The 27,910-nt window shown below is 31.0% G+C and overlaps 3 protein-coding genes and 1 long non-coding RNA gene across 17 annotated transcripts; 2 read left to right on the forward strand and 2 right to left on the reverse strand.

The window, feature by feature from the left end:
- Window positions 1-436: 436 nt before the first annotated feature.
- Window positions 437-4,590, forward strand: LOC122571411 (protein disulfide-isomerase TMX3). Of its 8 annotated transcripts, XR_006318045.1 has the most exons (12): window positions 438-694; window positions 1,196-1,253; window positions 1,565-1,604; window positions 1,686-1,849; window positions 1,944-2,127; window positions 2,966-3,110; window positions 3,221-3,461; window positions 3,541-3,733; window positions 3,815-4,007; window positions 4,089-4,199; window positions 4,310-4,401; window positions 4,533-4,590. XR_006318045.1 is itself a non-coding variant. In XM_043735107.1 (10 exons), exons 1-10 carry the CDS (start codon window positions 652-654, stop codon window positions 4,333-4,335), a joined length of 1,287 nt encoding a protein of 428 aa, XP_043591042.1. In that variant the 5' UTR covers window positions 437-651; the 3' UTR covers window positions 4,336-4,590. The 8 variants fall into 8 exon arrangements, 4 of the variants coding, with proteins under 4 accessions (XP_043591042.1, XP_043591039.1, XP_043591041.1 ...); XR_006318046.1 differs by lacking the exon at window positions 4,089-4,199 and having other exon boundaries at window positions 437-694; XR_006318044.1 differs by having other exon boundaries at window positions 4,089-4,401.
- Window positions 4,591-4,813: 223 nt separating this feature from the next.
- LOC122571412 (programmed cell death protein 5) lies at window positions 4,814-5,929 on the reverse strand. The gene is made up of 4 exons (XM_043735109.1): window positions 5,719-5,929; window positions 5,320-5,428; window positions 5,080-5,243; window positions 4,814-5,015 (listed from the first exon to the last, which is right to left on the reverse strand). Exons 1-4 carry the CDS (start codon window positions 5,782-5,784, stop codon window positions 4,968-4,970), a joined length of 387 nt encoding a protein of 128 aa, XP_043591044.1. The 5' UTR covers window positions 5,785-5,929; the 3' UTR covers window positions 4,814-4,967.
- A 144-nt stretch (window positions 5,930-6,073) lies between these two features.
- Window positions 6,074-16,518, forward strand: LOC122571413. Its single transcript, XR_006318047.1, has 3 exons — window positions 6,074-6,256; window positions 6,797-7,002; window positions 16,189-16,518. It is a non-coding gene; the product is annotated as an uncharacterized LOC122571413 (long non-coding RNA).
- Window positions 6,478-27,666, reverse strand: LOC122571410. 7 transcript variants are annotated; one of them, XM_043735101.1, is made up of 8 exons: window positions 26,020-27,666; window positions 15,070-15,394; window positions 12,760-13,013; window positions 10,832-10,905; window positions 10,520-10,627; window positions 9,116-9,387; window positions 7,470-8,077; window positions 6,478-7,099 (listed from the first exon to the last, which is right to left on the reverse strand). In XM_043735101.1, the coding sequence occupies exons 1-8, from the start codon at window positions 26,052-26,054 to the stop codon at window positions 6,652-6,654; spliced, it is 2,124 nt and encodes a 707-aa protein (XP_043591036.1). In that variant the 5' UTR covers window positions 26,055-27,666; the 3' UTR covers window positions 6,478-6,651. The 7 variants fall into 7 exon arrangements, with proteins under 7 accessions (XP_043591036.1, XP_043591032.1, XP_043591034.1 ...); XM_043735103.1 differs by lacking the exon at window positions 26,020-27,666 and adding exons at window positions 15,846-15,920; window positions 17,174-17,241 and having other exon boundaries at window positions 6,482-7,099; window positions 10,520-10,905; window positions 15,070-15,331; XM_043735097.1 differs by having other exon boundaries at window positions 6,479-7,099; window positions 10,520-10,905; window positions 26,020-27,665.
- Window positions 27,667-27,910: the final 244 nt, after the last annotated feature.

Raw genomic sequence — 27,910 nt, forward strand, 5'->3', positions numbered from 1 at the left:
TTAATTACCTGAATTTTACTATCCTTATTTTTATACTAAAACATAATATTTCACTTTACTTATTTATTTACTTTATTATTTATCTATTGTCAGCGACACACAATTAAATTTAATTTACGTAATTTAGTACACACACGTTACATAGTTATTACAACACGTATTATAATAGTTATGCAATTAGTATGCTTATTATTAGTTGACTATAATATTTTATTCAATTCTTCATTGATAAATATTTCACTTTAATGAATAATAGAAAATACGGTAAAAAATATTTGTAGTTATTTCCGATTTTGTCGTAACTATATTACTTTTGTAACTTTAATAATTCAAGTGAATTTATGTGTATTTTAGATTATTTTAAATTTGCGATTAATGCATTTTTAAATCTCCTCCCTGCTATTTTTGTATAATGCATGTAGAGATGCAAAACGCAAAAGTTAGTTCAGAAGATGCCGGTATAAGAATCGTATGGCGTCACAGAACGAAAACATGGTAGAGGTGTATCGGATTTTATCGTGCGCATTTCAATTTCACAGCTAAGAGCGTTAATTACCTTAATTATGTGAAAGTAAATTAATCAAATATAATATTTTTGATCTTAAGATTTAACAAAATAGGCTTTTCTCAATAAAAAGCCTTTTTGCTGCAATGGTAACAATAACGAAATTGGTGCTCATCGCAGTTATTTATGGTAAATTTATTCATTGCCATTAACTGTTTATAAGACGTAACTTTGTTGTGGATACTAGTTTGATAAAAATATGAAATTAGTATTAAGTAAATTACTTCATAACCTCCAAATGTTGCCGATCGATAACTTACTAAAGTTTAGTGTTTAACATTAAAATCTTTAATTTGATTTCATTCATTGAAACTTCTTGTTTATTAATTAGATTTGTTTAATATTTTAAAAATGACATTTCTTTTTATTAGTGTTTTTAATGGCTGTTTTTACTGTTTTTAACTGGATATATAAAAACCAATTATGTTGAAATTTTGATAGATAATATTTTCTTTAAATATATTTAATTTTTTTAAATATTTACTTTTGATTTTAACATTTATTCCTTTTATTTGCATACTCTGTACTTTAAAAACTACACTTAATTTATATGCATATAAAGTAATTTAAATTGACTCCATTTATGTTATTATCTTTTAATACAGTTAGTATTATTGAAACATAATTCAGTTTTTTCAGGTATTTTTACTCCTGTTATAGCATCACGTGTACTTGAACTGAGCGACAGGTATATAATGATTGATGTTTATTATTTGTAGACTATGGTTGTTTATGCACTTTTGAGAAATTTAGGATTCCAAAAAAATCTATAAGTACATACAATATGCAAAAATATATACAATATTTAAAGTAGATCACTTATTATGATATTTAGTAGACAAAACAAATTTCTACTTAGATATCATTTTTTAAATTATGTTCATAAAAGTATAAAATTGCATGAACATCCACAGTTTAGTTATATTCTATATTTAATTAATGATATATATTTACATGTATATGTATAAAATTTTAAATATTATTCAATTCCTTTAATAGATTTTTGGATATTCATAAAGATGGGCAGTGGCTTGTTATGGTATAAATATAAAATATCTGATACACTATGTTTTTATGTAAAATTACTGCTTATAAACTACAAACATTACTTTTTTTGTAGATGTATGCACCATGGTGTGCACATTGTAAAAGATTAGAACCAATTTGGGCTCATGTAGCGCAACATTTACATGCGACATCAATAAGAGTGGGAAGAGTTGATTGCACCAGATTTACAAGTGTTGCTCATGCTTTTAAAGTTAAGGGATTTCCAACTATTATATTGTAAGAAGAAAGTTGGATTTATTTTTATAGTTTTGCATATATATACATTTAGTGATACATTTCTCTACTGGTATTGTTTCTCTTTTCTATATAGCTTAAAAGGTGAGCAAGAATTTGTATACCATGGAGATAGAACACGGGATGAAATAGTAAAATTTGCATTAAGAGTAAGTGGCCCGCCTGTTCAAGAAGTAACAAAAACTCAAAGTTTCGACACAATTAAAAGGGAACGTGACCTATACTTTTTATATGTTGGGGAACGATCTGGACCATTATGGGTAAAATAAAAATTTTGTTTTATGTAAAAACTAAAAGAAATGTTATTAATGTTATGAGCCAGGACTTCAAGCAACGCGAGAAGCCGGCGAACATATTCTTATGGAATACAGTTGCAATATTAATCTTGACTAGTGGTCTATCATGTAATTTTGATCAATAAAAATCGACGCGATTCGAGTGATAAAGTTGTATCGTGTGGGTATGTTCAATTATGTTGTACAGGATTGCGGGATTGGATGTCAGGTTTTAATAATTATACTCGAATTTATACAAGAATACAAGTATATGCTTTGTAATCAAAAGATTGTTCCATGTGAGTATGTATCGCGGATAAATGAGTATTATATGCGTTACCTTATGGTTTGGTTACTCAGTTTTGACGCACTGGCAGCGTAAGGGATTGTTAAACAGAATTTAGACCGACACGGGGACTTTGAAGGGTTAAAGTTTGATTGAAAGAAAACTTCAGCTCGATTTCACTATATTAGCTTTTAATGAACGCAACGCGGAATTACACAATCTGTTCTGTCCAAGGAACATATCTTTTTGGTTTTTTATATACTGTAAAGATTTCGGAATTCTATTGTAGGGGTGGATCAAAGAGTTTAGTATACATATATGGAAAACGTAACTCTTCAAGATTTCCAAGAATGATATCTTCCGGATGTTTATCACAACCGATATCCCAGCACAACCGCGACTGTATCTCATTGCTTAGATAAATATTTCAAAATAAAGGTGTTTCTGTTTCATAGAATTAAAAAAATACAGGTGAAGACCGGATGTTCTTCATCTGTAACATTAATGAAGATTTTAATTTAAATGAATATGTTTTAGGAATTTTATCATAAGACTGCAGATGTGTTCCAACCACATGCATTTTTCTATCAGTCTCATCCAAATGTTGTTAGTAAACATGCTCCTGTGGAAAATACTCCTGCATTGTTTGTCTATAAGGAAAATTTACATTATAATTTTAGTGGTAAATATTTGTAAAATATTAATATTACCTATAAAAATATATTTTTCGTAATTATCAATAATATCAATGAATAAAAAAATTAATTTTTAATAACAAGTATTTTGTAATAGGCCATGACATAAATAATATAGAAAAGTTAAATGAGACAGTGTACAAATGGATAAATGCAGAACGTTTTCCTACATTCCCAAAAGTAACAAGAGGAAATATAAATCAACTTTTCCTGACAAATAAAAATCTAGTATTGGCAGTAGTAGAAGAAAATCAACTAGAAGAAATACCACTACACATGACACGGTTCAAAGATATGGTAGAATCTATAATTAAAAGCAAACGAGAAAAATACCATGAGTAAGTTACATTTTATGAATTTGTATATTTTTTATTTTATTATTTAAAATTTGATTGTAATTACTGTTTTGGCATTTAGTCAATTTCAGTTTGGTTGGATAGCTAGTCCAGATCTAGTCAATAGTATAGCAATGATGGTTTTACCATTGCCGAGCTTAATTGTTATTAATACTACAACAAACCACCATCACATTCCAGAGGATGAAACAGAAAAACTGACTCCTCATGTGATAGAGTTGTTCCTAGAGCAAATTCGAAATGAAAGTGCTCCGGTATATAAGACATTTTTTTAAAATAAATTTAAGATACTTTATGTGGTTAGAAAAAATTAACATTATGGCATATGTTTTCAGCGATATGGTGGAAACAGTTGGTTAATTCGTATATATAGATCATGGTTTGAATTAAGAACAACTCTTTCTGCAATGTGGATGGGTAACCCCATTCTAACAATGGTTTTGTTTGGTTTACCAGCAGGATTCTTATCATTAATATGTTACGGTATTTGTTGTCCAGATATTTTAGATGCAGATGACGATGAAGAAGGTACATATTTCTTTTTCCGCAAACCAGTATTTATGGATATGCATATTATTACTTTTTTTTTACTGTTAAATGATTTTCCAGATCATCCAGGAGCAAATCATATGAAAAAAGATTAAAATAACTGAATTATTGTATTGTTTATATTAAACAGATTTTTAAAATTTGTAATCTATTATTTCTAATTTCATTTAGGTAATATTTATTAATTTTATACTACAAAATTTCGAATTACTGAGACGCTTTATTTATTATTCATGAGTGTAACAAAATTATATGAATTATGAAAGTGATTATTTTTGTAGTCAATGCAATGAAAGAGATTCTATGAATTATAAATAGAATGATAAAGATTTATCTTAGCTAAATGGAACTTTCATAAGACAATACAAATCATGTAAGTAAACGAACTTTTTTTAAACTGCGTAATAAATTTGTTTTACATTGAAATATGTAAATGTACTAGAGTTTTATGTAAAGAATGTAAGTGGTAAATAATGTTCTGTATACTTATATTTGGAATTACAGATGTATGTTTGTTTATGTAAATATAGTGAAAAGTATTTCATATCAATGTTTACGTAAAGATTGTATATTTGATTTAAAACATGATAACTGTTTTAGGGACGGAAACCTATTACATTTTAAGTATAGATTTATCTATATTTAATAAAAAAAATACGGTAATTTTACTTTAAATTTCTTTTTTATAAATATGAATAAAATTAACTAAGTAAAAATATATATAGGTGGAAAGGTGCATTGTAGAAATTTGAAAATAAAATCTGGATTAAAATAAATCCTGATACTTGACTTCAATTTTTTATTTCAATATATCATAAAAAATAAAAACATATGACTAATTAAGCGTACAGTTGTATTGTAATGTTAATACCTGTTCAAAAATTAAACAGAGAATGTTATGTCGCTGTTTGCCAAACCATGTATAAATATATGTATATGCTATAAATCATCATCATCAGAATCCAATGCTGCTCTTCGTCTGTCAAACTGAAATTAATTATTTACAATTTTATTTTTTTCTGAAAACATACATATATACATTGCAACTAACCTTCACAACAGTTTTTCGTTGTGTTTGTTGATTTACACTTTCAAGTAAACTGATAAGTTCTTTTTCCCCTAATTTACCAGGTAACTGACCTCGTTGAGCCATGTTTAATATCATATCTTCTATCATTTTTCCTTTTTCAGGTTTTCCAAGACTTAGTGTGTTTACTAAAGAAATAGTGTACATTAGAAAATTTTATACATCATATGTATATATATAATTTCATTATATTAATGGTCTTACATCTTGCTCTAGCTGATTGACTTAATACTTGGGTGAGAATGGAATTCTTCATGTCTTCCATTTGATGCATTTTTTCCTCCATTGCTTGTTTATTCTCTACATTATTACTCTAAATATTTATAAACGAATCACAATGTAGTAACGGTAGAAAATCAGTAACAAATGTTTATTTAAGTAATATCAGTATGCATATACAGTTATAAATAGCTTGAGTTGGCCAAATTTAAATTCAGTAAAATAACTTTAGTGTTATGAGATTAGAAATATACTATACTATAATCGTTTATTATTTTCATTTGATTTTTATTGATAGTCTTATTAAATAAATTATGATTACACGCACTTGTCAAAAATAGTCATGTATTATATAATATTTTGTTTTTAATGCAACTGATTTACCTTATATTGTGACTGCAACTGAGCTAATCGTTGTTGTCGTATTGCTTCAAGTTCTGGATCTGACATGTTTTATAACGTTAATTTTTCACTATTTGATGTTTAATAAATTTTATTGGAACTCAATATTTTCTTTGATGTATACACTTTCCTCCCAACCTAATTCTCGGTATAGTATGTAGCAAGACGATCGACTAGCGAGAAACATGAAGGTAGTCAAATATACGCAATCAAACTATCGAACGTAGGATGTTTAGTTAAAATTTAGATTCACAATGAAACAATTCAGTGTAATTATATTTGTATATTAGCAAATATTTTTTAAATATGGAGAGTAGAAGAATAGAAAAATTGTATAATGTATAATTATGTATGATAATGAGTTGTTATGAACAATAATTTGTTATCTACTTAATACAATTTAATCTTAACACAATTACAAATTATAAGGGTTCATTCATTAGGTGGTAATGACAAAATCTTCAATCACTTATTTGCTAACTAAATATTACAGTTGACCTTGCTAAATATGTTAATTAAGGTAACACAATAAAAAATTTTAATTTGACCTTATTTACTATTATTACTTGAAACATTGTAAACATGTATAATTTTAGGTATACTAAAAGTTAGTAGTTTAAAAGTATTTAGTTAATTTCATACTTTATTAAAATTTAAATAAAATAATTTTTTAAAATCTATAGCTTTGTAAAAGTATCTTTCTATAATTATAAGGGTTGATATTTTGTTTTAAACTGAACTGTATTAAAATTACACATGTATTACACATATATTTGGAAGAATGAAATATTAATAAATATATTATACAATTTATATTTATACAGAAACTTTATTGTTCTTGATCAGTATATTAAAAAGTACAAAGCCCTTTTAATTGTACATTTAATTTTGCACATTTAATATGTGTTCATTAATTTAGATAGTATTAGTACTATCATACCATGGTGGCATCCAATTTGCTGGAGGTTTTGCTCTTCCTCTAGAAATAGGGAGAGTACCATCAATATTGTAATTTCTATCTGTTTGCCTTCTGCGAATCTCATTTTTATTTGTGTCAAAGATTCCATTATCCAAAACAACAAATGATTGGCCATTAGAGTGTTGCTTGGTGCTTTTACCAAAACTAGGAGAATATGGTCTGATAATATTATTTTGAAGTACACAATCTGGTGAAGGATTATGTGTCCTTCCGGAAGACTGAAATGGTGGCAAACGTCTGCGTCGGAAACCTCTGGGTTCATCATCGACATTACAGACATGAAGTCGGTATGTTGGACTAGTTGATCTATCTTTCACTCCTGTACATTCTGGCATATTTACCTGTGTTTGTCTTTGCATATGTGTTTGGGAAGATTTTGAACTCCTATATTGTAATAATATTTGTTTCAATTAATATATTAATTATAGACAAGCTATGCTTAAATCAAATGTATATATGTATGTAATTATTCTCTGAGGCATTAGCAATACACTAAACCTTTATATAGATATTGAATTTTACTAATCTTATTGAACATAAAGAAGTGTTACAGTATAATATAGAATTTATTAAATTCCTACTTACAAATCAAACAATCTTTTTGTATTTCTTCATTAATATGTTGGAACTAATTAATTATTGCCTAATTAATTTCGTTCATCGTATCATAGAAATTCATCATAAACGCGAAATTTACGACATCTATGTTAAAATAAATTAAAATTTAAATTCAACGGAATTCTCAAATGCAAACCTTTGGCCACCTGTTGGTGGTTTTCCATAGACATTATCTTCATGAACTCGAGTATGTAGCACTTGGAACGCGTCCTGATCTTGAGCGGCATTTGTGAAACCAAATTGGTCTGCATTATTTATCCAATAATTTTCTTTTCGTCTGGAAGCGCTTAAACTACGATCTCGTCTACGATGCATTCTCAGTTCGTTTTGTAACTGATTCTCATGTTTCGAACAATAAGCTGTTTTATATTCCGGTTCAAGATCAAGATTACCCTCCAAACGTAAGTTGGCCGGCATTTTTAAAGTTTCAACCCTTGGTATATGACCATAAGGAATATATTGGGCTCGAACTTCACTTGTGAACTCGTGATCATGTCGTTTGGGCTCTTGTCTACCGAAACGTGTATGTTTCGGAAAAATGTACGTTGATCTCAAGTTCAACGGTGGTTTTCGATATACTGGGTGGTCTCTTTGATAATCTAAATATTTCGACTTATATTCCGGATCTTGATCAATTTTCGATGTAAATCTGGGCGTAGGTGAGGGAGATGATATTTTCGTGCCATCCGCTCGTCCAATTTCATCTTCTGGCTTTACGATTTTAGGTCTCTCCCTTGGAAAATCCTATAAATTGTTAATAATTGTTAATAATTTTGTACGATAAAAATGAGTTACTCATTGAAAAAGGGGTATGTATCGCATCTACGGTGGCTATGAAAGTATTTCTATATAAATACATATCCTAATTTTTCAATTAAACGTTTTTGCATGAGGTTTTATTATATTTCATTTTCATAGTATCAAATTCCTGTAGCCATGTATGCACCAAATGATACGAAATTTAATATACTTGAACCTAATTAATTAGTAAGTAGATAGTATAATAAATACAATGATGTACAAATACATTCTGTATCGATTTTTGGTCTTTTGTAGTATCAATTAACTCGTGTATTTTAGTGTGTATATGTAATAGGTGGAACTGTGTTATGTATAATAGGTAGAAGTGATATAGTGAAATAAGGCATTTAATAGGGTCACAAATTGATCTAACCGCAGTTAGGGTCATACGCATTCGTGTAGATCCCTACGGCCATTTTTTGAAATCAATTTCAATTATGAGTTCAATGACGAGCCATAAAATCAAAATTGCTAAAATATAAGTTAGAGATGACTTGTAATAGTTTATAATGATTATAGAGAGATAAATCTTCTTTCAGATTGCTTACTTATACTTAGATATACAAAGGAAGAATTTTCGGTATTGAAATTGCAAATTTATTCGGATCAAAACAGTGTATTCAGAATAAGATTTAATGAATTTCGAAGCCAAAACTCGTTGGTAATTGCTAGGTCGTGGATGTTCGAGCAAAATCTTTATGAATAGATTCAATTGAAATTACTGACACCCTTTTCATCGATACCAAACTTCACCAACAGTAACTTTGACCGATAACAGTTTTGACTGAGAACAACTTTAATTGAGTGGCGGTATCAGTACAGGAAAATAAGAAAGCATTCTTACTTACGTCGGTTTATTGCTGCAGATAGTCGATGGCCTTATGGTGACCGGATTAAAAAAAGCTACTCCAAGCCCAATTGTGTAAAAGTTTAATTGTGGCGTGTGCCCCTTAATTAACAGGACGTAACGATATACTTTACCTTGTACGCGTCTTTATATTCCGGAATTTCAAGCGGTGGACACTTTAGGTCTTCTAACTTCGAAACCAACATTTCCAATTCCTTGTTTTTTTCCTTTTTCTCTATTAATTTCTTTTGCTTTTTCTCCGCTTCTTCGGCAGCTTTGTTCGATTCACTCGTCAATTGCGGCTTTTTAGTACGAGAATCAATAAAGCTATCAGTGTGCTCAGTACTTTGAAAAAAGGAGTTCCCGGTCTTCAGATGAATTTCAGGTTTTATTGGTCGTGAACGTTCTGCGATATAAAGGTAATAACGATACATCCTGTATATTCATCGAATTCAAAGATATAAATGCAATCGAACCTCGATTATCAGAACAGACGTTTTTGTTATGATCCCTTCATTATATGATATCGCTTTCAAATTTGTTATATAAGGGATCATCTACAAATCTTCCATTAATAGATGGGACGTCAAAATTATCATAAATAATTTTGGGTAAATATGGAAAAGTGTCGCTTCTGTTACGAATCCTTCAATCTCTTTCAGTTCCTATTTTTGTTCTCCAATTTTTCATTCAAGGCACCATTCTCAAATTTTCCATTAAGTGATTTCGTTAGACAAATTATTTTCTCTTAACAAATTGACAGGCAATTTACGCATCAAATTCTATCAAAACTAATTTTAATTGATTTATTGAATTTACCTTTAAATCCCAAAAACGTCCATTAATAGAAAATTTGAGAGTTGTAAGAAAAATTGGAGAATAAGAATAAAAACTGAAAGCAATTGAAGGGCTTATAACAAAGACGAACAACTTTTATCCATATTTGTCTTTCCTCAGAAAAGCGTTAGATACTCCAACATTTAATTTCTATATTGCATCTCAATTTCGTTAAACAAAATATTCATTACATTATATCATTTTTATAAGCGTTTCTGTAATTATATCGCAAGAGAATTGTATTTAATTAAATCATAAAGTTATGGATTTCATATCAGAGGCTTTTACAAAATTGATTGACTTTTATTCGATAATAAGTCAAGATATATGTAGGTCATTTTCATGATATCGATTCCATTATACTGCAAGTACTACCATGGAAATCTACAGAATCTTCCGACATAAACAGAAATCGAATATATTTTTATACGAGTGTATACAAAGTTGGATTAAATTTGAAAAAACGTGAATTTTCTTCGAAATCAAATTTCTTAAAAACTGGGCACACTGAAAAAACGATATGCAGATTTGTAATCAAAGTGTCAGAAACGCCATAAAAACGTTTAATAGGAATCGGAACGTCGGGAAAAGGTTGAAACTTAGACTTAGCGTTGTTTGAAAAATTCCCAACAGCTATGCGTGTCATGATTAGTTCGGATAATTAAGGTTCTGCTGTAAATAAATGAGTTTTTCATAATCACCTTTGCTATTATGTTTTTTAAACACATCGGCGTATTCTGCCACGAAATTAGCCTCTCCATTTAATTTCAAATTAGTGTTCTGCCTTAATAGCTCCGGTCTTCGAATACCTACAAATGGCACATATTTTTCATGATTTTCCGTGGTAGTTTCAAATTCACCCTCGAGTTTTAAATGCGTAGGCACACGCATAAGTTCCGGTCGGCTAACGTTCAGCCACTGGATGAATTTCTCGCATTTCTCAGTGGTCGTTTCTAAATCGCCTTCCATTTTTAAAGACGTGGGCCTACGAGCTAGCTCGCGCTTGTGCTGACCTTCGTAGCCAACGTATGACGAATAGGTTTCGGTATCCGTGTACAATTCTCCGTCATGTTTTAATGTAGTGCCCCTGTTGTAACAATGTAACGTTAAAGTATAAATTGAATGATTAAAAGCAGTAGAGCGATTAACGCTGCTATTATTTAGTACGACTATAACGGAATGTTTAATCCGTGGCAATAACGTTACGAACGTTGGATGCAACGATTACCGCAAAGTATCAGATCATTCCATAAGTTCCTCTCGTTTTTACCGTGGTATTTAAAGCAAAATTTGGAACGTACCTGTAAATATGTTTATAAAAATATAATTACACGTTTTCATAGAACTCTCGTTCTATCACTTCTTCCCACCTTTCTGGCAGAGATACTGTGATACCTTTGTGGTTTTTCAAAAATATGTTTTGTAGAATTGAAATTAGAATTGAAAAGAAATAAAATGGAACTGATAGCGTTCTAAATATCGAAACGAAATACGATGTAATTAGAGTACTCGTAAGTGCGACAGAGATATCAAAAACACAGAATGTTGGAAAAACTACGATTACAGACGTTGAAAAACAGGAACATGATAATTGAACATTAATATTGAAAATTATCTAGAGTGCGTAAATTCCTTGGATGCTGGCAACCATAGAAAAACCATAAATATACCGACGTAATGAAATAATTTCATCGCGATAAAGACGATAATAATGACGATTTTATGCGAACGGGAACAGCAAACGAAAGCGATGACGAAGAGCTGCCTTCTCATGCCGAAGCATTCGTGGCATTCGAGAAAGAGCTTTGATGGTTCAAAGAATGTAACTTTGTGCGGTTACTTATGTTGGAAGAATCATGTGACTTTGCAGTCAAAAAGATACAGGATCCATAAATATTTTAAGAATCTGTTAATTGATTTTAATCTGTATTTGAATAAATGAAATTTCATATCGGAGAAGTACTTGTTCTATCATTCGAAAATTCCATTATTCGAATAGTTTTGTCTGCCTGTTAGGTCGGATAAGAGAGAGTCTCTACTGGATTTGAACTATCGTAGTAAATAAAAACTAAAGAAGATAAGTTGTTCAGTGAAATTCTATTATCGAAACTGCCCCATTATTCGAATTGCCTTATCCCTCAATCTGTTCGGATAAACGAAGTTCTTTCGTAATTTGAATACCGCAGATTCTATTGTAATTTGGATACTGGAGATTTCACTGTACAACGCCGTGAATAATTATCAATTCAACCCCATTCTTAGATTTTTTATAATATTCATTATGATCAAAAGTTGACAAAATCACTTGTACAGTTTCATATTATAATATAAAACAAAACTCAAGATACAACAAAGAAAAATTGTCTTCTTCTGAAGTCTGGAAAAAGTGAAATTTTCTGTTAAAATTAGCTGCTAAAAAATATGAAATGTTTGATGGATCTTCCTTTATCTTTGATTACTTCTATTAATCTGTCAGGTATGCTATCCACTAATTTATTTAAAGTTTCGTTTTGAATATTCGTCCACACGGATTTTATTCTTCTTGCTATAATTTCCCACAAGTTCTCGATCGAGTTTAGATCAGGATTCAACGCTGGCCATGATAATAATTCCTATTCCAAAATCTTGTACGAACAGAAGCATTGTCTCGTTGAAAAATTCTCTTTTTTTTTCTTCTATTTCGTTTATGAAAGGCAATAATTCGCCGTGTAACATCTCCTGATATCCTACAGTGTTCAACTTACCCTTTACAAAAACAATTCTTAACATATTCAGATATGATCGGTGGTTTCTCGGAAACATTGAAGAAATAATGCAAAAAATATGTTTGAGTTTATAATTATTCACAGCAATGTATATCAAAAAACAAGTGCCCGGACACGTTTGAGTAGTGTCATCTGCTAGAACAAGTGTAATTGTTTGCTTCATAAAGTAGTTTTACCTTCTGATCAAAAAAGGTCGTTTAGGAGGATTGGTGTGGTTTGCAAGTTTGGAATTCGTTGCTTCAGTCTCCATCGTTTTATCGTTATTCATCTGTTCTAAAGAAGTCCGGTCCTTCGTATTTTTAATTGGAAGCTCTGTATGTTTCTCTTCTTGTTCTTTAACGCCTTTTTGGTTTGAAATTCTCCTATCCCCAATTGAATCCTTTGTCCGAAAATCTTCGATTCTTTTATTACTTTCCAACCAAGTATTTTCCTACGGTAAGGGGTACATCTATGAATCGGAAAATTATTGCTTAATGAATTGAGAAATGATCTCACGTCTGTATCAATTTATGTTTCCTCATATCATTCTGTATGTTCTCTCTTGCTCGCCCTTACTTTGCGAATGTTTTCGTATTATTTTACAGTTATATACGCTATTGTGAAACTACAGCAAGGAGGTTAAATTATAATTATTAATTTCCATCTACGATTATTAATATTTATCTATAGTCTATTAGTACTTATATACTTTTGTACTTTTTGTACTATTTTCTTACTGATATTTCTAATCCACTTATTATCTAAACTCGTAATGGGCGAAAGCCTAATGCAGAAATTATAATAATAAGAAAAGGAGAGAAAAGAAAATATTTATCTATTGTCAATGCTTGACATTATATTATTAATTTAATATAATGTATAGTGGCAAGAGGTTTCTATTAAAAATAAAAAATAACATCATTATTTATTAATAAAAGATTTAAAAATACTGTTTTCAGCGATAGCGTTATTATTAGGTGATCCTATAAGCAATATTACATTTACGTCGATTTGATGAAATATTGTACAGTAGAATCTCATTTATCTCAACTTCTTTCATTGATGATGAAATTTTATTTCGTTTCAATCGATTCAATGCATTGCTGTCAATCGAATTCACTTATCTGAAGATACACTCCTATTATTTGAACGAAAAATCATAGGTTGCTATCAGGAACATCAATAAACTTCTATTTATACTTTCAGTTATGCGAACTGTATGCTTGCTAATGGAATCAGATAAATGGACTTCTACCGTATCGAAACTACACCTTTCAAACAACATTATCCATGTTAGAGATTAAACTGTGGATGTTTATGCATTTACCAGAAATTTAGCGATGCAAGAATGCGTAAAATGCACAAGATATTAAAAAAATACGTAAAATATCAAAAGTATGGTACTCATTATAAGGTTTAGTGAACCAAACAAATTTCTGCTTAGATTTTCCAATTTCTTTAGTTGTATTCATAAAAATATGTATTTGCATAAACATCCGCAGTCTAGTTATGACCTTCTATTTTTCAATTGTTAGAAATATATTTAAATATTTTATTTGTTCGATTCTTTCGAAGTATAATAAATACACTTTTACAAGGGCGATCCGTAAGTTTGTGCGATTTTTAATATACATATTCTTTTATACTTTTTCCTGAATGAATAAAATTATTTGATCTACACGTGTAATATATACTTCTGTGTAGGAGTAAAAAATAACAGTTACTTCTTAAATTTTTATGGAATTTTCAGCGGTAACCAAAAAAAAAAAAAATTGTGTCACAGATAATGGTTATCGATAACCAAAAAGAAATTATCTGATATAATGATCATCGGCAATCAAAATGAATACTCTTATCTATAATGGTTATCGGTAAGCAAGAAAAAAAACTTTCATCGATAATAGTTCTAGGTAACCAGAAAAATTTTGATTATCTATAAGGATTATTCGTAATCAAAATCAGTTAAAATAATCCACTAATTCCTATACTAATCTACTAATTTTAATATTGCGACTTTTTTCATTCTGCTTATAATTGTAATTTTTGTAAACCTTGAAGTGCTCTTTGACGTCGTATATTTCGTTCGATTAAGTAATTGTAATGTGATTATTTGTTTAGCAAGAAACATGGAAAAATTGGCAATTCGTGTACTTCACTACTGGGAGCAGAACTTTGAAGCGATAGATATGGCGAAGAAAATTTATAAAAATCTATAGTATAAAATTATATATACATATATTTTCTACAATACTTTATAGGCTACAAAAAGCACACGAATATCCAATTCTTCCATATTCCTTTCCAAGTAAATCATGAGATTCAATACAATGAATTAATCAAACGAAATGTACATCACAGTGCTCTCCGACGGCTACAAAATGATATATTACACATGTAAATCGAAAAACTTTATATATTCGAAAAAATAGTACAAAGAAATATATTTCGAATACGCAGGAGTAACACAATTAGAAATACAAGTGTAAAATTTAAGAACAGATGCTAACCTTCAGGAACTCCTCGCTTCTCGCACGAAAAGCTTCACGATACTCGGACATGTGATCTTCGTTTTCAACCTCGACATTAAGTCCAAGATTGTCTTTTGGTTGTCCCTGTATACGTCTTCTCCGATAACGAGCCAATTCGTCGACTGTTAACCCTTCCAGTAAGGGCCATTTTTCCTTCGATTTACTCTTTCGATTTTTACTTTTACCCTGCGCTAGCTCAGTGTCCGAGGAGGATTTATTGACCCCGTGGGAGAACCTTTGCCTGCGTGCAATTTTCAACATGTCAGATATTTTGTGAATCCCTGAACGTGCAATTTCCTTCGATCTAATCGGTTAAAAATGTACGATTATCTTGTTAGCGGTATTGTTCCTTGGCTATACAATAATATACTAAGTTGTATATCATATATTTATTCTACATTATTATACATTATATCTTATTATATATTTATTAGATCATCTTATAAATGATGCAGTCGTTTATACTAGATATTAGATATCAGTATTTTCTCATATTCTTTATAATTCACTAACTTTTCCTATTACGTTTTCTATTGTAATCTTTTAAGACTTCGATAGTAACAACTACCATCGTTTTAAACTTATATCTCAGCAAAACCGAATTACTTATAGCGTGACCTAATAAATTCGTCCTTTTCTTTATATTTTTGTAATATTTATACTTGCTATTAGACTGCAGATTTTTATGAAAATTCATACTTTGAAAAAAAAAAAAGAAATGAAAAAAGTGAAGCGTTGATAGAAAATTGTTTTACCTGCCAATTATTATAGAGAGCACTATACTTTGGATATTTTTTTATATCGTGTGCAATCTTGCACTTGCAAATTTCCTATAAATACATAAAAATCAGCAGACTATTTGTCGCAACTGCATTGCATTTATAACGTATTTGGTACGACACATGTAAAATTGAAATTCCTTGATACTTGTTTGGTTGGATGAAAAGTATCTGAGAAATGTCTTATCCAATATTAATAAATATTATTGGGTTGTAACGTAAATTACATGTATCGTAATAAATTTAAAAACTCGTTGAATTTACGTTATTGTATATTGTGCATCTATCGTAAGAAGTAATGATCCCTTTTATCTTTTAGACTAACGAAATACCGGCTACCGTTATCACGATGTTAAGTTACATTCTCTAGCATGTTTACTCCTGCTTGACCGATGCTATCTGTTCTTGAAGAATTGATCATTCAACTTCGTCATTCAACCTACTTTGAGGAAATCGTGCATATTTATTTATAGATTCCATTCAGAAGAACTTGAAGTTGGACTCTACAATTGTTCTCTAAAGCTTTTACTTGAAATACAATATACTAGGCTTAGCTATGTCCATCACTTTTCGCCACACAAATTATACAACATGACAAATATGTACTGTAAAAAGGGAGGTATTTCTATAATTCTACTTACAAAGGACATTACTTAAATGTAACACACTGATTCTGATGGAACTTTACAGATACGTGATATAGCCAAAAATATTCGACACTTATCTTCTTTTATCAACGATCATCCACATTTAGGGTATAAAAGCAGCTATCAAAGTTGGGATGGAAAATGTATTTTCTCGAATATGTCTAAAACTCTTAGAGGTAGGGTAATTATGCAGATGAACGAATTTTATGTTTTTGAATAGATATAGATTATATCTAGAATAGATACAGATATAGAGAAAACTAATAAATTTCGGAAGCTATTTTTTGAGCAACTATAAGTTACTTTTATTTTCTATAAAATTATCTACACATCGCAAAAGCCGAGAGTAATTAATACTCAAAACAGTTGATCACACAGAACGATGAAACAAGATTAATAAACTTTGTAAAGGAAAATGATTATTAAAAAATCGTATTTTTCGAATGATCGAAGATTACTGTTTTCTGCTACGTTATCTACGAATCACACGACTCTAGAACAGCTAATATTCAAGACACAGTCGATAACATCCAAACAACAGTGAGTCGCACAAAGTAACGGACAGAAAAGTTTCATAGAGTTTATGAAAACAAATATGTTTCACAAAAGATCATATTTTTTAAGTGATCGAAAATTAGAAAAAAATTCGAGTGATACTTCTTGCGGAAACACGACGAGTAGAGATACCAAGAGTAGAAGTCGAGAGGGTGGAGCACCGAGCCGGGTGGATGCCCGGAACGGACTGAAATGTTTCAGCGAAGGGATTGAAGCTGTGGGGCGGAAACGGAGGCGGCGCGACGCCTAGAGGGTAAAAACGTGGAACAGGAAGAGGGTGGTACGAAGCTACGTGCCTTTACAGAACGAGCCTCGTAGTCGCGACGCATCGATCTACGAAGAGAGGAGTCCGAAAAAGAAATTTCGTTACAGACAGCCTAATGGTTTACGTGCACGTAAGCGTTTAGCCTTTACTCGTACCGTAACGGCGACGTCGTCGACCAACTTTCCTTATCGTAACCTGCGTAAATATTTCGAACAGAAGACAACTATTTTAAAATGTGTGTCACGATAATAATGGGAACATAGTACAGTGGAACTTCGTATAACGTGACGATCCGAAGACCGCGCCCTCGTATAATGCGATTGCAAAATTGCTGGTGATTATGTAGAAGAGGGACACACCTTGTCAATTTTGACGACCTTGAAATAGTATGTTATCAAGGTCATTATTCTGAGCAACTTTTCCATATACATGTTACCGTCGCTCGGCGTTAATTTCCGAGATGTTTGCGAAAATCTTCGATAGAATTTATGTTACGATGTTTACGATCATGATTACAGTTTCAATTTGGAGTAAGCGGGCAGATTTTTATGTAGTCCAATCTTAAATTTCTTGATGAGAGAGATAATTATTATTGATTATAGGGGATGTAACTTATGATGGACTGTAACTGATAGTGTAACTGCAACTGTAATTAATGATTGTAATCAATGATTATAATCAACGATGATAATCATAATAAATAAAAAAAGAAAATGGTTGGGTTATGGGCTGGGCTGGAGTAATATCCTAGTAGTAATATATAAAGTTGTATTTGCACGCAATGTTAACATGAAGTAATTTTCAATGAGTCTATTGATATATAAAATGTTGCATTATGTCTTATCTGTCTGTTCGTCACGTACATGCTAGTAATCAAAGTAAGGTGATATACAGGGTATCTTCGAAGGCATGGTACAATCGGTCGGGTGATGATTATACGTGCAAAAATAAGTTGAAAAAAAAAAAGAATAACATTTTTTCGTTTGAGGCTTCGTTTTCGAGAGAAATGAGTTTGAAGATCAGGTACCCGTAGGTATTAACTGGTAGGTTCGAGACTTAATACTATTCACACTGTATACTAATTCTTTATTAAATATAAGTTTGTAGTAAATATTTCGCAACTTCTGTATATAGTTTTGAATTAGATTCAAATTTTGTTAATGTAATCTTGGCAGTAGCGTCTTATTATAGTGCTAATGAAATATCAAAATGTTTTACGTGAGATGCATGATACGTACATAAACATTTTTTTATAGTAAACGTACGAATACTTTTGCGAGTTACTGTATGTCTTCTTTCTATATTTATAAATTTAATACTCTTACAAATTTTTCTTAGATACTATGGGAACACATTTTCATTTTAAATTACGAGATAACGCAAAACTCGAGAAATTGTCGAAAAGTTATCCAAGATTTATATCGAACCTTCTGAAATAGAATACTTCCTTAATTGAAAGCGAAAAATGGAATTGTCTATTCGGCAATCGATATCTCAACGTGACCTACAAAATAAGGAACTGAGCGTAATTGACCAACGTTTCTTCGTGATTGGCACACAATTACGCTGCACTTACAAATTGGCCTCGATTCCGAACACTGCGTCCATTATTGATACAAATTTGGAACATGTCCAGGTGCCTTTAACCCCTAAATGAAATCCTTAGACGTATCTCTATCAATTATTCGTCAACTATCTTTCACTTATTAGGTCGTCCGAAAAGTTTCTTTCGTTTTATAAGAAAATAATGGATGCACATTTTCCGTTTTATATTATTTTATCGAATTACATATGATCCATTTTGTTCTATTAAACTAAAGATCACAACGTTCGACAGATTAGGTTTCATGTTTGTATAAAGATGCGTTGTTGTAAAAGACGTGTCTGTAAAAGAAAGACACTTTCCAGTCAACCTAATATTATCGTCGAATCACAGGCGATTTACAACGATCTAATTTTTGTTATTTAATTCTGTTACGCGTCTCGAATTTTTTATGTCTCACCGTATTTCTTCGTCGCATCTATAAAAATATGAATCTGCACAAATAACCGCAGTAACATTTCGTAATTTGCATCGTTTTAGTTACATTTATAAAAATATGAATTTGCATAAATATGTGCAGTCTATTCATAGCGCTTACATTGCAAATAGATCACTTTGTCAAATATTAGATACGCAAACGAATAATTCAAACTTGCCAGTGAAACTCAAAGTTTATTTAAAAGAAGAAATACCGGGAGTTATTCAAGCAGAGTATTTGTCGTCGCTTTTCATGATTTAAGACCATCTGTTAGGCGAGTGACGAGTTTCATCACAGAGTGTTTTGTCTTTAGACAAGATCCAATCGTTACACTCGGACACTGGTACAGGTAAACGTTCTATGAAATTACTGCGTGACAACGTTAGGTTACATACTGCTTCTATGACATACGAAAGACACAACAACAAGTCTCGACGATTGGGACATCTTGCAGTGGCCAGTTTACTCGGCAAGACGTTACTTCGGATCATCATCTGTTCTGATCAATGTAACACGCCTTATCCGACACCCACTTGGAATTAGCGGATCGGATATAAAAATGACTCAACGAATGGATCTTGTTTAGAGATCCAAGATTATACGGGATTTCATCGTGATGGGATTCGTCGCTTGCCTGGTAAATGTCTGAAAGTTACAGGAAGTAACAGCGAATTATTTTTGTTAAATACTGTTTGCTTTGTTGTTTTTTAGATGAACTTTAGTTTCGCTGGAAAATTTGGATTATTCACTTGTACACCTATGTACTAATACGTATACCTAAAAATTTTTTATTTTAGACTGTAGGGATGGACATGTTTTGTTAGTTTCTCAGACCAGCTCCAGTGTAATTCAGTAATTACTCAGGAGAATTGAAAAAAAAAAGAGAAATCCACAAGTAAGGAAAATCAGAAAAGACGAAGAACAGAGTTCCTTTATTCTTTTGCTAACTATAATTAGAAATGACCACAGAACGTCTGCATTGAGCTGATTACGAAGGACAGTCGATCACTGAATAGCTTTGCCGATTTTCGTTTACGCAAAGTTGTCAATCTGCTTATTGCAGGTAGTAAAACCATCGATGAAAATGAATAAAAGTAACGTATGATATAATACTGCGAATAAGATAGCAAGAAATAAGGAAGTTTTATAAGAATAAAGGATGAATTAAAAAGGGAATTAATTTATATGAGAGTTGATGGAGCAATTCGTTAAAGTAGAATCTATTTGGTCCCTTATATTTCTCTTGATTTATTATCGAAATGATTTTCATTTCCTTCGCTTATTTGAGTGCGCTTTCGCATGAAAATGATTTAAGAAACAGAAAGACATCGACAGCGCGCAGTTAGTCTCATTGATAATCAGGCTCCCTTTAAAATAAAATAACTTCTTTAAAATAGTACCAGACGACTTCATTTTTTTTTCTTTTCTTTTTTTGAGAAGTTAGAAGGATTAGTTTGAAGGATCAGATGACGAATTTTCAAAAAAACTTTTGAAAAAATTCCAATGGAAATTACTGCAAACAATGATATACGATTTCGATGGAGCTTTTCTTTAACAAATGGATTTAAATGCGCACTTTTGGGACGATTTAGCACAGATATTGTAATAACACATTATTGGACGATCACGAGTTAAACAAAGTTAAGTTACTAGTTTTCGCATAAAATAGTCGGTTAACGATGTGTTAAGGATTCATACGATAATTGAACAAAATATAGAAACCACAAAGTGGCTCGCGAAAGTATTTGAATGCAGAGACTTGTTACGAAGAGACAGAGACTTATGAAGTAGATATAAATATCATCTTTGAAGAATGAAGAAACAGTCGACAGCTATATGTTGCATATGAAACTGAAATTTCACAAAATGTAGATATGCGATATTTGTGCATTCTGAGCCATCGATGTTCTTTCTCTTTTTCAATCACGTCAGAAGCAGCTAGCCGCGATTAATCACCACACAAGAGGCCACCTGTCATTTTTCATTCCATATATCGACCGATAGATTAGAGCGAGCGCGTCCTCTAATCTCGATCGAGCCTGATTCTCCTTTCAGTGTAAACACGTTGACTGCCACGCCTGTTTTCAAAAAAATCTCCGTCAGGCCACGCGTGCTGCAGTACCAAGCGTTCTCTGCTCGGTGCTCCCATTGATATTTTCATAATGCGAGTCGCTCATCTGGTGGTCTTACCTCTCGTTTCTTTTGTTTCCATTCCTTCGCATTTGTTTCTCATTTCTCCACTTTCTACAAAATCAGTTTGAATCTTGGCCAAGCAACGAACGGTATAACTTAAAATCTCTGCCCTAATTCGATACAATGTCGAAAGAAAAATTGAAAACTTATTTCTTAGTAAGTCAGATAACAGTGAAAAAGAAAGCTTTTACGAGGCTTATGATTGCGGAAGAAGCATTACACGCGCATGCAAACTATATTATGCAAATAAAAGACGTCGAATGGACCGAACAAAGGCACGAAAGAAGTTGAAGAAAACAACAACTTATTGACCAAATTGTCCCGACCAACTTCAGCTATGTATAGAATGCTTTAAAGTTTTACATGCTAAATAATTTTTTTAATAAACCATTTTCGTATTACTTTTATAACAATTCAACAGTTTTATTATTATGGAATATCTTTTTAAATACCTACAATGATCCTTCGCAAGTAGTCAAATAAGCGACACCCAAATATGGGTTTCGTAGCCTGACCAGAAACTTTGCTGACACCCGAATACGGATGTCGTGGCAGTCAACGTGTTAACGGGCACGTGGCGAATAGTCACGAGTAGCTAGGGGCTGTTCTTGTTCGAGATCCGTTCGTGTGCCGAATTATCGCAAGTGTTCAACGAGGAACGTCACATCCAGAACGGCGATGTAACCTCATGACCCGAATTTCCTTTCATTGTACGGGACGATGAATTTTGCATACACTGACAAATAAATGTCCGTAACGCGTTGACGTACGCACACGCAACTCCGCCGGTAGAATTGGTCAGTAATTTTGCCGGTTCGCGTGATTCGATCTACGGATGCATTTTACCAGCAATGTTTGCACGCGAATCTACTTTGAAAAAGTAAAGAGGCCACGTGCTTTAGAAACCCTCCCTTAAAGGTGCGTTTAGGCCGAACGAGCAGAAGAACATAGAGCGAGAGTATTCGCGCTTGTATTCGTTTAGCGTGAGCAATAACCGAGCAATTTGTTCGCAAACATGTTTATATTTCTGTTCCTCTTTGCTTTAAATGCTAAATAATAATTTACAGTTTGTTCGATACACGAACATTGGGCTAAGAGTGACTGAGAAATGGGACGTTTTTGGATTTCAGTTTGATAACTTAGTGATAATTTATGATGAAACATCGATCATAGGAAATTTTCAATTCGTACAGGCAATTAGTCTCTGAGATACAAGGGGACAAACTGTTGAATTACGGTTCCAATTTTGTTCCTTTTATGTTTGTTAAAAAGAGCTTGATCCCAGGATGGTGGAAGACGTCAATCAACCGTTGACTGTGTTACAGTTACATTGATGCACTTGTATGGTATCAAATATCCGTAGGATACATATACTCAATTCCAATATATGTATATATGTAATAAATAATTCCAGTACGTACAGTATGGTTAACGTTAATCTTATATTATTTCAAATGTTGTTATATTGTTTTAACGAACTTATTTTCCATCGCCAAAATTCTAGCAGCTTTCAAAGTTAATATGAGTTTAATCAGTGAAAATAAAATATATTGAATTATCTCTACGCATATAAAGATGATCTTTATTATAAAATTCCTATTTTGAAAAAAATATTTCTTTGATTCATATTTGTTAAAAGCTTCACTCCGTTTCAATACGATATGATCCTTAATTATTTCCATCACCTAAATAAATATTAATATTTCCGCATGAAAATTGTCGTTTTTAACATAATCACGTAATTCAACTAGATTGTTTAATATTTACATATTTAGAATCTAGGTAAGAATTAATTATACGTGTATCTGTAATTTGTAGGTCATTTGCTTAGTTCTTACGATTCAAGAATTAAAAGTAGGACTGGGACAATCTTTGTACTATTTTGGTGCTTCGAAATTCTCATAATCCAAATAAATAATAATTTATATAAATCTACGTAAGTAATATGACTATATTACTATAATATTATATCTATAATATACATATGCAATTTTTCACTATAAGCGTTAGTAAATCAGTATTTAAGTCCCATTCGTCTAATTATAAGCATAAAAATATGAATTTGTATAAATATCTCCAGTTTATTTATTTAGTATTATAATATTTATCATAGGACTATATGTATTATATATGTATGTATACTTTGATCTCTTCAAGCCTCTTGGAAGCGTAGAAAACTTAAAATTCTAAGTGGAACAAGAAACAGTGACGCAGAAAGTTATAATACTTAATAAGTAGAAAATATTATAATAATTATATAAATAATAATTATTAAAAATTTTAATTGTCTATAATATAAATTTAGTTTCTATAAATAACTCATGAAAATATTAAGATAATATGAATTTATTTTTATTTAGCTGATAATAATCCAATTGAACCCGGTTTTAGACTTTGAGATTTGTTATAATCATGTATATCAAGAAAGAAATATTTGATTTTCTGAAAAAAATGCTACAGTTTTAGTTCCTAATAATTTAGATGCTCTTTAGAAGAAAAAGAAAGTAGAAAAAAGTTCGAGATCTTAGAAACAATGTTTCAGATTTAAGTTTCGCGAATCGAACAATCAGATATCAACCCATCTCCAAATAAAAGTATACTTGTTATAAGAATAACCGAATCGAATATCCAATGCAACCATTTAACTGTCACTTAGATGATGAATAGTCAAAGTGTAAGGGATGCTTTTAGCTAAGACAGGAAATTAAACCTCGATTCGAATCTATGGACGATCATTGTCAGTTTTCGTTCGAGCCTAACATTTATCATCCTAAATTCTTTAAAGTAATCGACTACGTTCTAAAGTAATTCAATCAATTAATTAACAAATACCTAAAAGCAATTCGATACACTATTACTGTAATTAGGTTGCAAGGTAGTTTACGATAACTGTGCCAAGCACACCTCGTGCATTTAGGTCTCTAGTTTTAGAAATCATTTCAAATTTACTCTCCTTTCGTGACAGAAGTTTCGATCTATATAAAAGCACGAATCTACCAACCATAAATTTACATTGTAATGCAGGGATGCCTATGAAACTCTCAATTTACATATTTAGAGTATACTGTAACTGAAATTCCCTTTAAGTCGATTTCTATTAGAATATTAAAAAATCCTTCACTTTCTATCGTACCGTTAGGATGACTCAAAGTATTCGATTGAAAGTGAAAACAGGGAAAACGTAATGAAAAAAGATAAAAGGATCATCAACGTCTAATCTCATTTGCAATCTTTTTCAGTCAATTTATATTAGTGAATTTTATTTTTTATCACTGTGGTTAAAAAAATAATTCCAAAAATTTACTTAATATCTTTCCTCATTACTATTTTCTGTTTCACTCCTTAATTAATATTTTTATGAATATAATTGAAGTATTGGAACTTAAATAAGGATTTACTAAATATTATGAATGTTATTTTTTTAGATATTATTGCATATTACGTATACTCTAAATATTTCCAAACTTTATAAGTTTCTATAAATGCACAAATTTCCGCAGTCTGATGAAATTCCTACGAAGCTCATATTTTATGATTCCCCAGATTGTTATCTCCAAACGTTCCGTTAATGAAATCTGATACTCTTCAAACGTTCAGTTACTAAAACCTGATGAAATCCTTCAGTGATTATTTTTGTTACGAACAAAGATTTTTTTCTCAAGTTTTGCCAATTAAATGCTTTTTTTCTAATTAAAATTTTCCCCATTAATTTCTTAATTATTTTCTTCTGTATAATAAATGACAATTTTGATTCTTCTATATTTACTTTATACGAAACCGATTTAACTTTACAATATTATATTTTATATTTATATTATTGTATAATTAAACTGTGGATGTTTATGCATTTATGGAAAATTTAAACATACAAAAATGCACAGAATGCACATAATGTAAAAATACATAAAATATTCAAAGTATAACATTTATCCTATAACCTATATTCATATATCCTACTGTAAGAAATCCTGTTCCTTTAGTTGTATTCATAAAAATGTGAATTTGCATAAACACTCGTTGAATTATAACTAGAGTGCGGATATTTATGCAAATTCATATCTTTATAAATATAATTTAAAAAATGGAAACTAGACAAACATTTCATTCATCTACTAATTGTAAGTATTATAACTACATTTTTTATATTTCGTACATTTGTGCTTATTATGTGTATTCTGTACATATGTGCATTTTCAAATTTCTCATAAGTGCATAAAAATTTACAGTCTAATCATAATATTTTCTATTTCAAAAACTTCAATATTCTCAGTTAGTTTAATACCATCGCGTTTGGTCGAAGACTTATTGCCAGAAGTATATAACTTCTTAACATCTTATGTATTTTCTTTCAATGGCCCTATAAAATCTATAAATAGCTTAAGAACGGTGTCCTTAGCGGTTCGTTAAACCTTGCGAGTTCGATAGCCTGCAATTCGTTTCCCGCCTAGTCAAGTTGACCGAAATATTACCTTTTGCCAGAACGGTCGCTTCTACCCCCGTCCATTGCATCCTCCTATCCAATCAGTTTCCGGTTCTCGAGTCTACCACGTTCGAATGATCGTTCTTCTGATTGTAAATAGCTTATCGAAAGCTGCTGTGTCTAGGTGCTAGCGAAACGAAATCGATTGATGACTCGACCGTACCAGATCGTTCTGCTGGCGTGACTGGCTTTTCGGGCAAGATGTTAATGAGAAGGTGCCGGTGATACACCTGCGCAGCTGCGGGCTCGAAACGCTCGACCGACCGGGCGCTAGATGGTGTAAAGAAGACGACCACCAGCGAGCTCAGTCGTAGCGCGCTGTCCGGCCGGACTGCTTTTTGTAGAATTCCACAATCACTGGATTGCACCAAGGCATAATAGTATGCCCTATCGCAATTTCCACGTAGATTCTCCAGTTCTTGGGAATTTCAGCTGATTAACAGGAAATTTTGTATTAGTTTCTTTATCTATTTTTGGTTATATGTATAGGTTATAGGAACTGTTCACAGTTGTACAATAAAAATGAATAGCAAAAAATACATGATATAGAATTGATATAAAAATCGATTTTAAAGTTTTATAAACTAATCTGTGCTAATACTTTTGTTGCTATATATTACATACAATACATTCATATACTACATACATATCAGTTACATTTGAAGTTGAAGTAGAGTTAACTCAAAAAATTTGAAACGGTTATTTTTAAAAGAAAGTTGACTTTGAAATAATTGTTAAATTTTATTGGATATTCTGTGTAGGCTTCACATTCAGATAACAGAAAACAGATTATTCTTGAAATATGTATAGAACCGAAAAGCTGGAATATAAATTAGTATATGTATGTACATAACAACTACCTATGTGATTATAGAATTCCATCAAAATTGAACTTTTCACTGATTGAAATGTAAAATATTCATTTGTAATAACCCTTATATTATACATACGACTTTTTGTTTGATTCTTCTTTGGTGCTTCATCAGATAACTGATAATCATCAATCCTATACGCAATCGTAATTTGCATAAGTATTAATGACTTTCCGTGATATACACGCAATATAAACTAAAGTACGAACGCTGCACGTTCAGAGCCATTGTCAAGTACATCATAATATCAATTTCAACAACTAATCAATGTATCGCAGTTATATGATGGTTATACGTAAGTACTTACTTATGTATTTAAACCTCCTTAATTTACTTTCAAAATCAAGTATTAGGAAACATAATTTCATATTAAAACATGTTTGGTTATGTAATTATATTGATCCTTATATAAGTATATTTTTATCTTCAATTCGTATTGCTAGGTTATATATGTGTCTGTATAGTAGGCGATCATTCAGTTTAGATTAGATTAGAACTAAGTTTCTTAACTTAGCTGATCTGAATTTCTTAACTCTAATTCTACGAATAATAGTTTCAATTTATATTCTATACCTTTCTCAATGCCGCTGATAGCCAATTGAGGGTTGATATAGGTTAGTGAAGCAATATTTATTTTGTTATGCTATTGATATTATGTTTCATTCATACAGTAATTGTAGTAAAATGATATTTCAAACAAAATTTTGATGTCTAATATCTGTAAAATTATATTTTATTCAAATTTGAATATGTATGTTAATGAAATAAAATGCTATTCACATTATATTCTCTGATATTATTATGTACTTATAACTTAATACAGAGCCGGTTCAAAAATTTTGCGGGGCTTGAATACACATTCAAACTACACTTAAATTTTACAAGAGGGAATTATTTATTTACAAATGCTGTTACATATTATATATTTTTTATAAGCAATTTTTTAAACAAATTCAAGTAATATTTTTTCGTATGCATAATTCGCTTTCAAGGGGCAAAAAATTCAAT

Source organism: Bombus pyrosoma, linkage group LG10 (assembly GCF_014825855.1).
Source record: "Bombus pyrosoma isolate SC7728 linkage group LG10, ASM1482585v1, whole genome shotgun sequence".
Taxonomy (NCBI): Eukaryota; Metazoa; Arthropoda; class Insecta; order Hymenoptera; family Apidae; genus Bombus; species Bombus pyrosoma.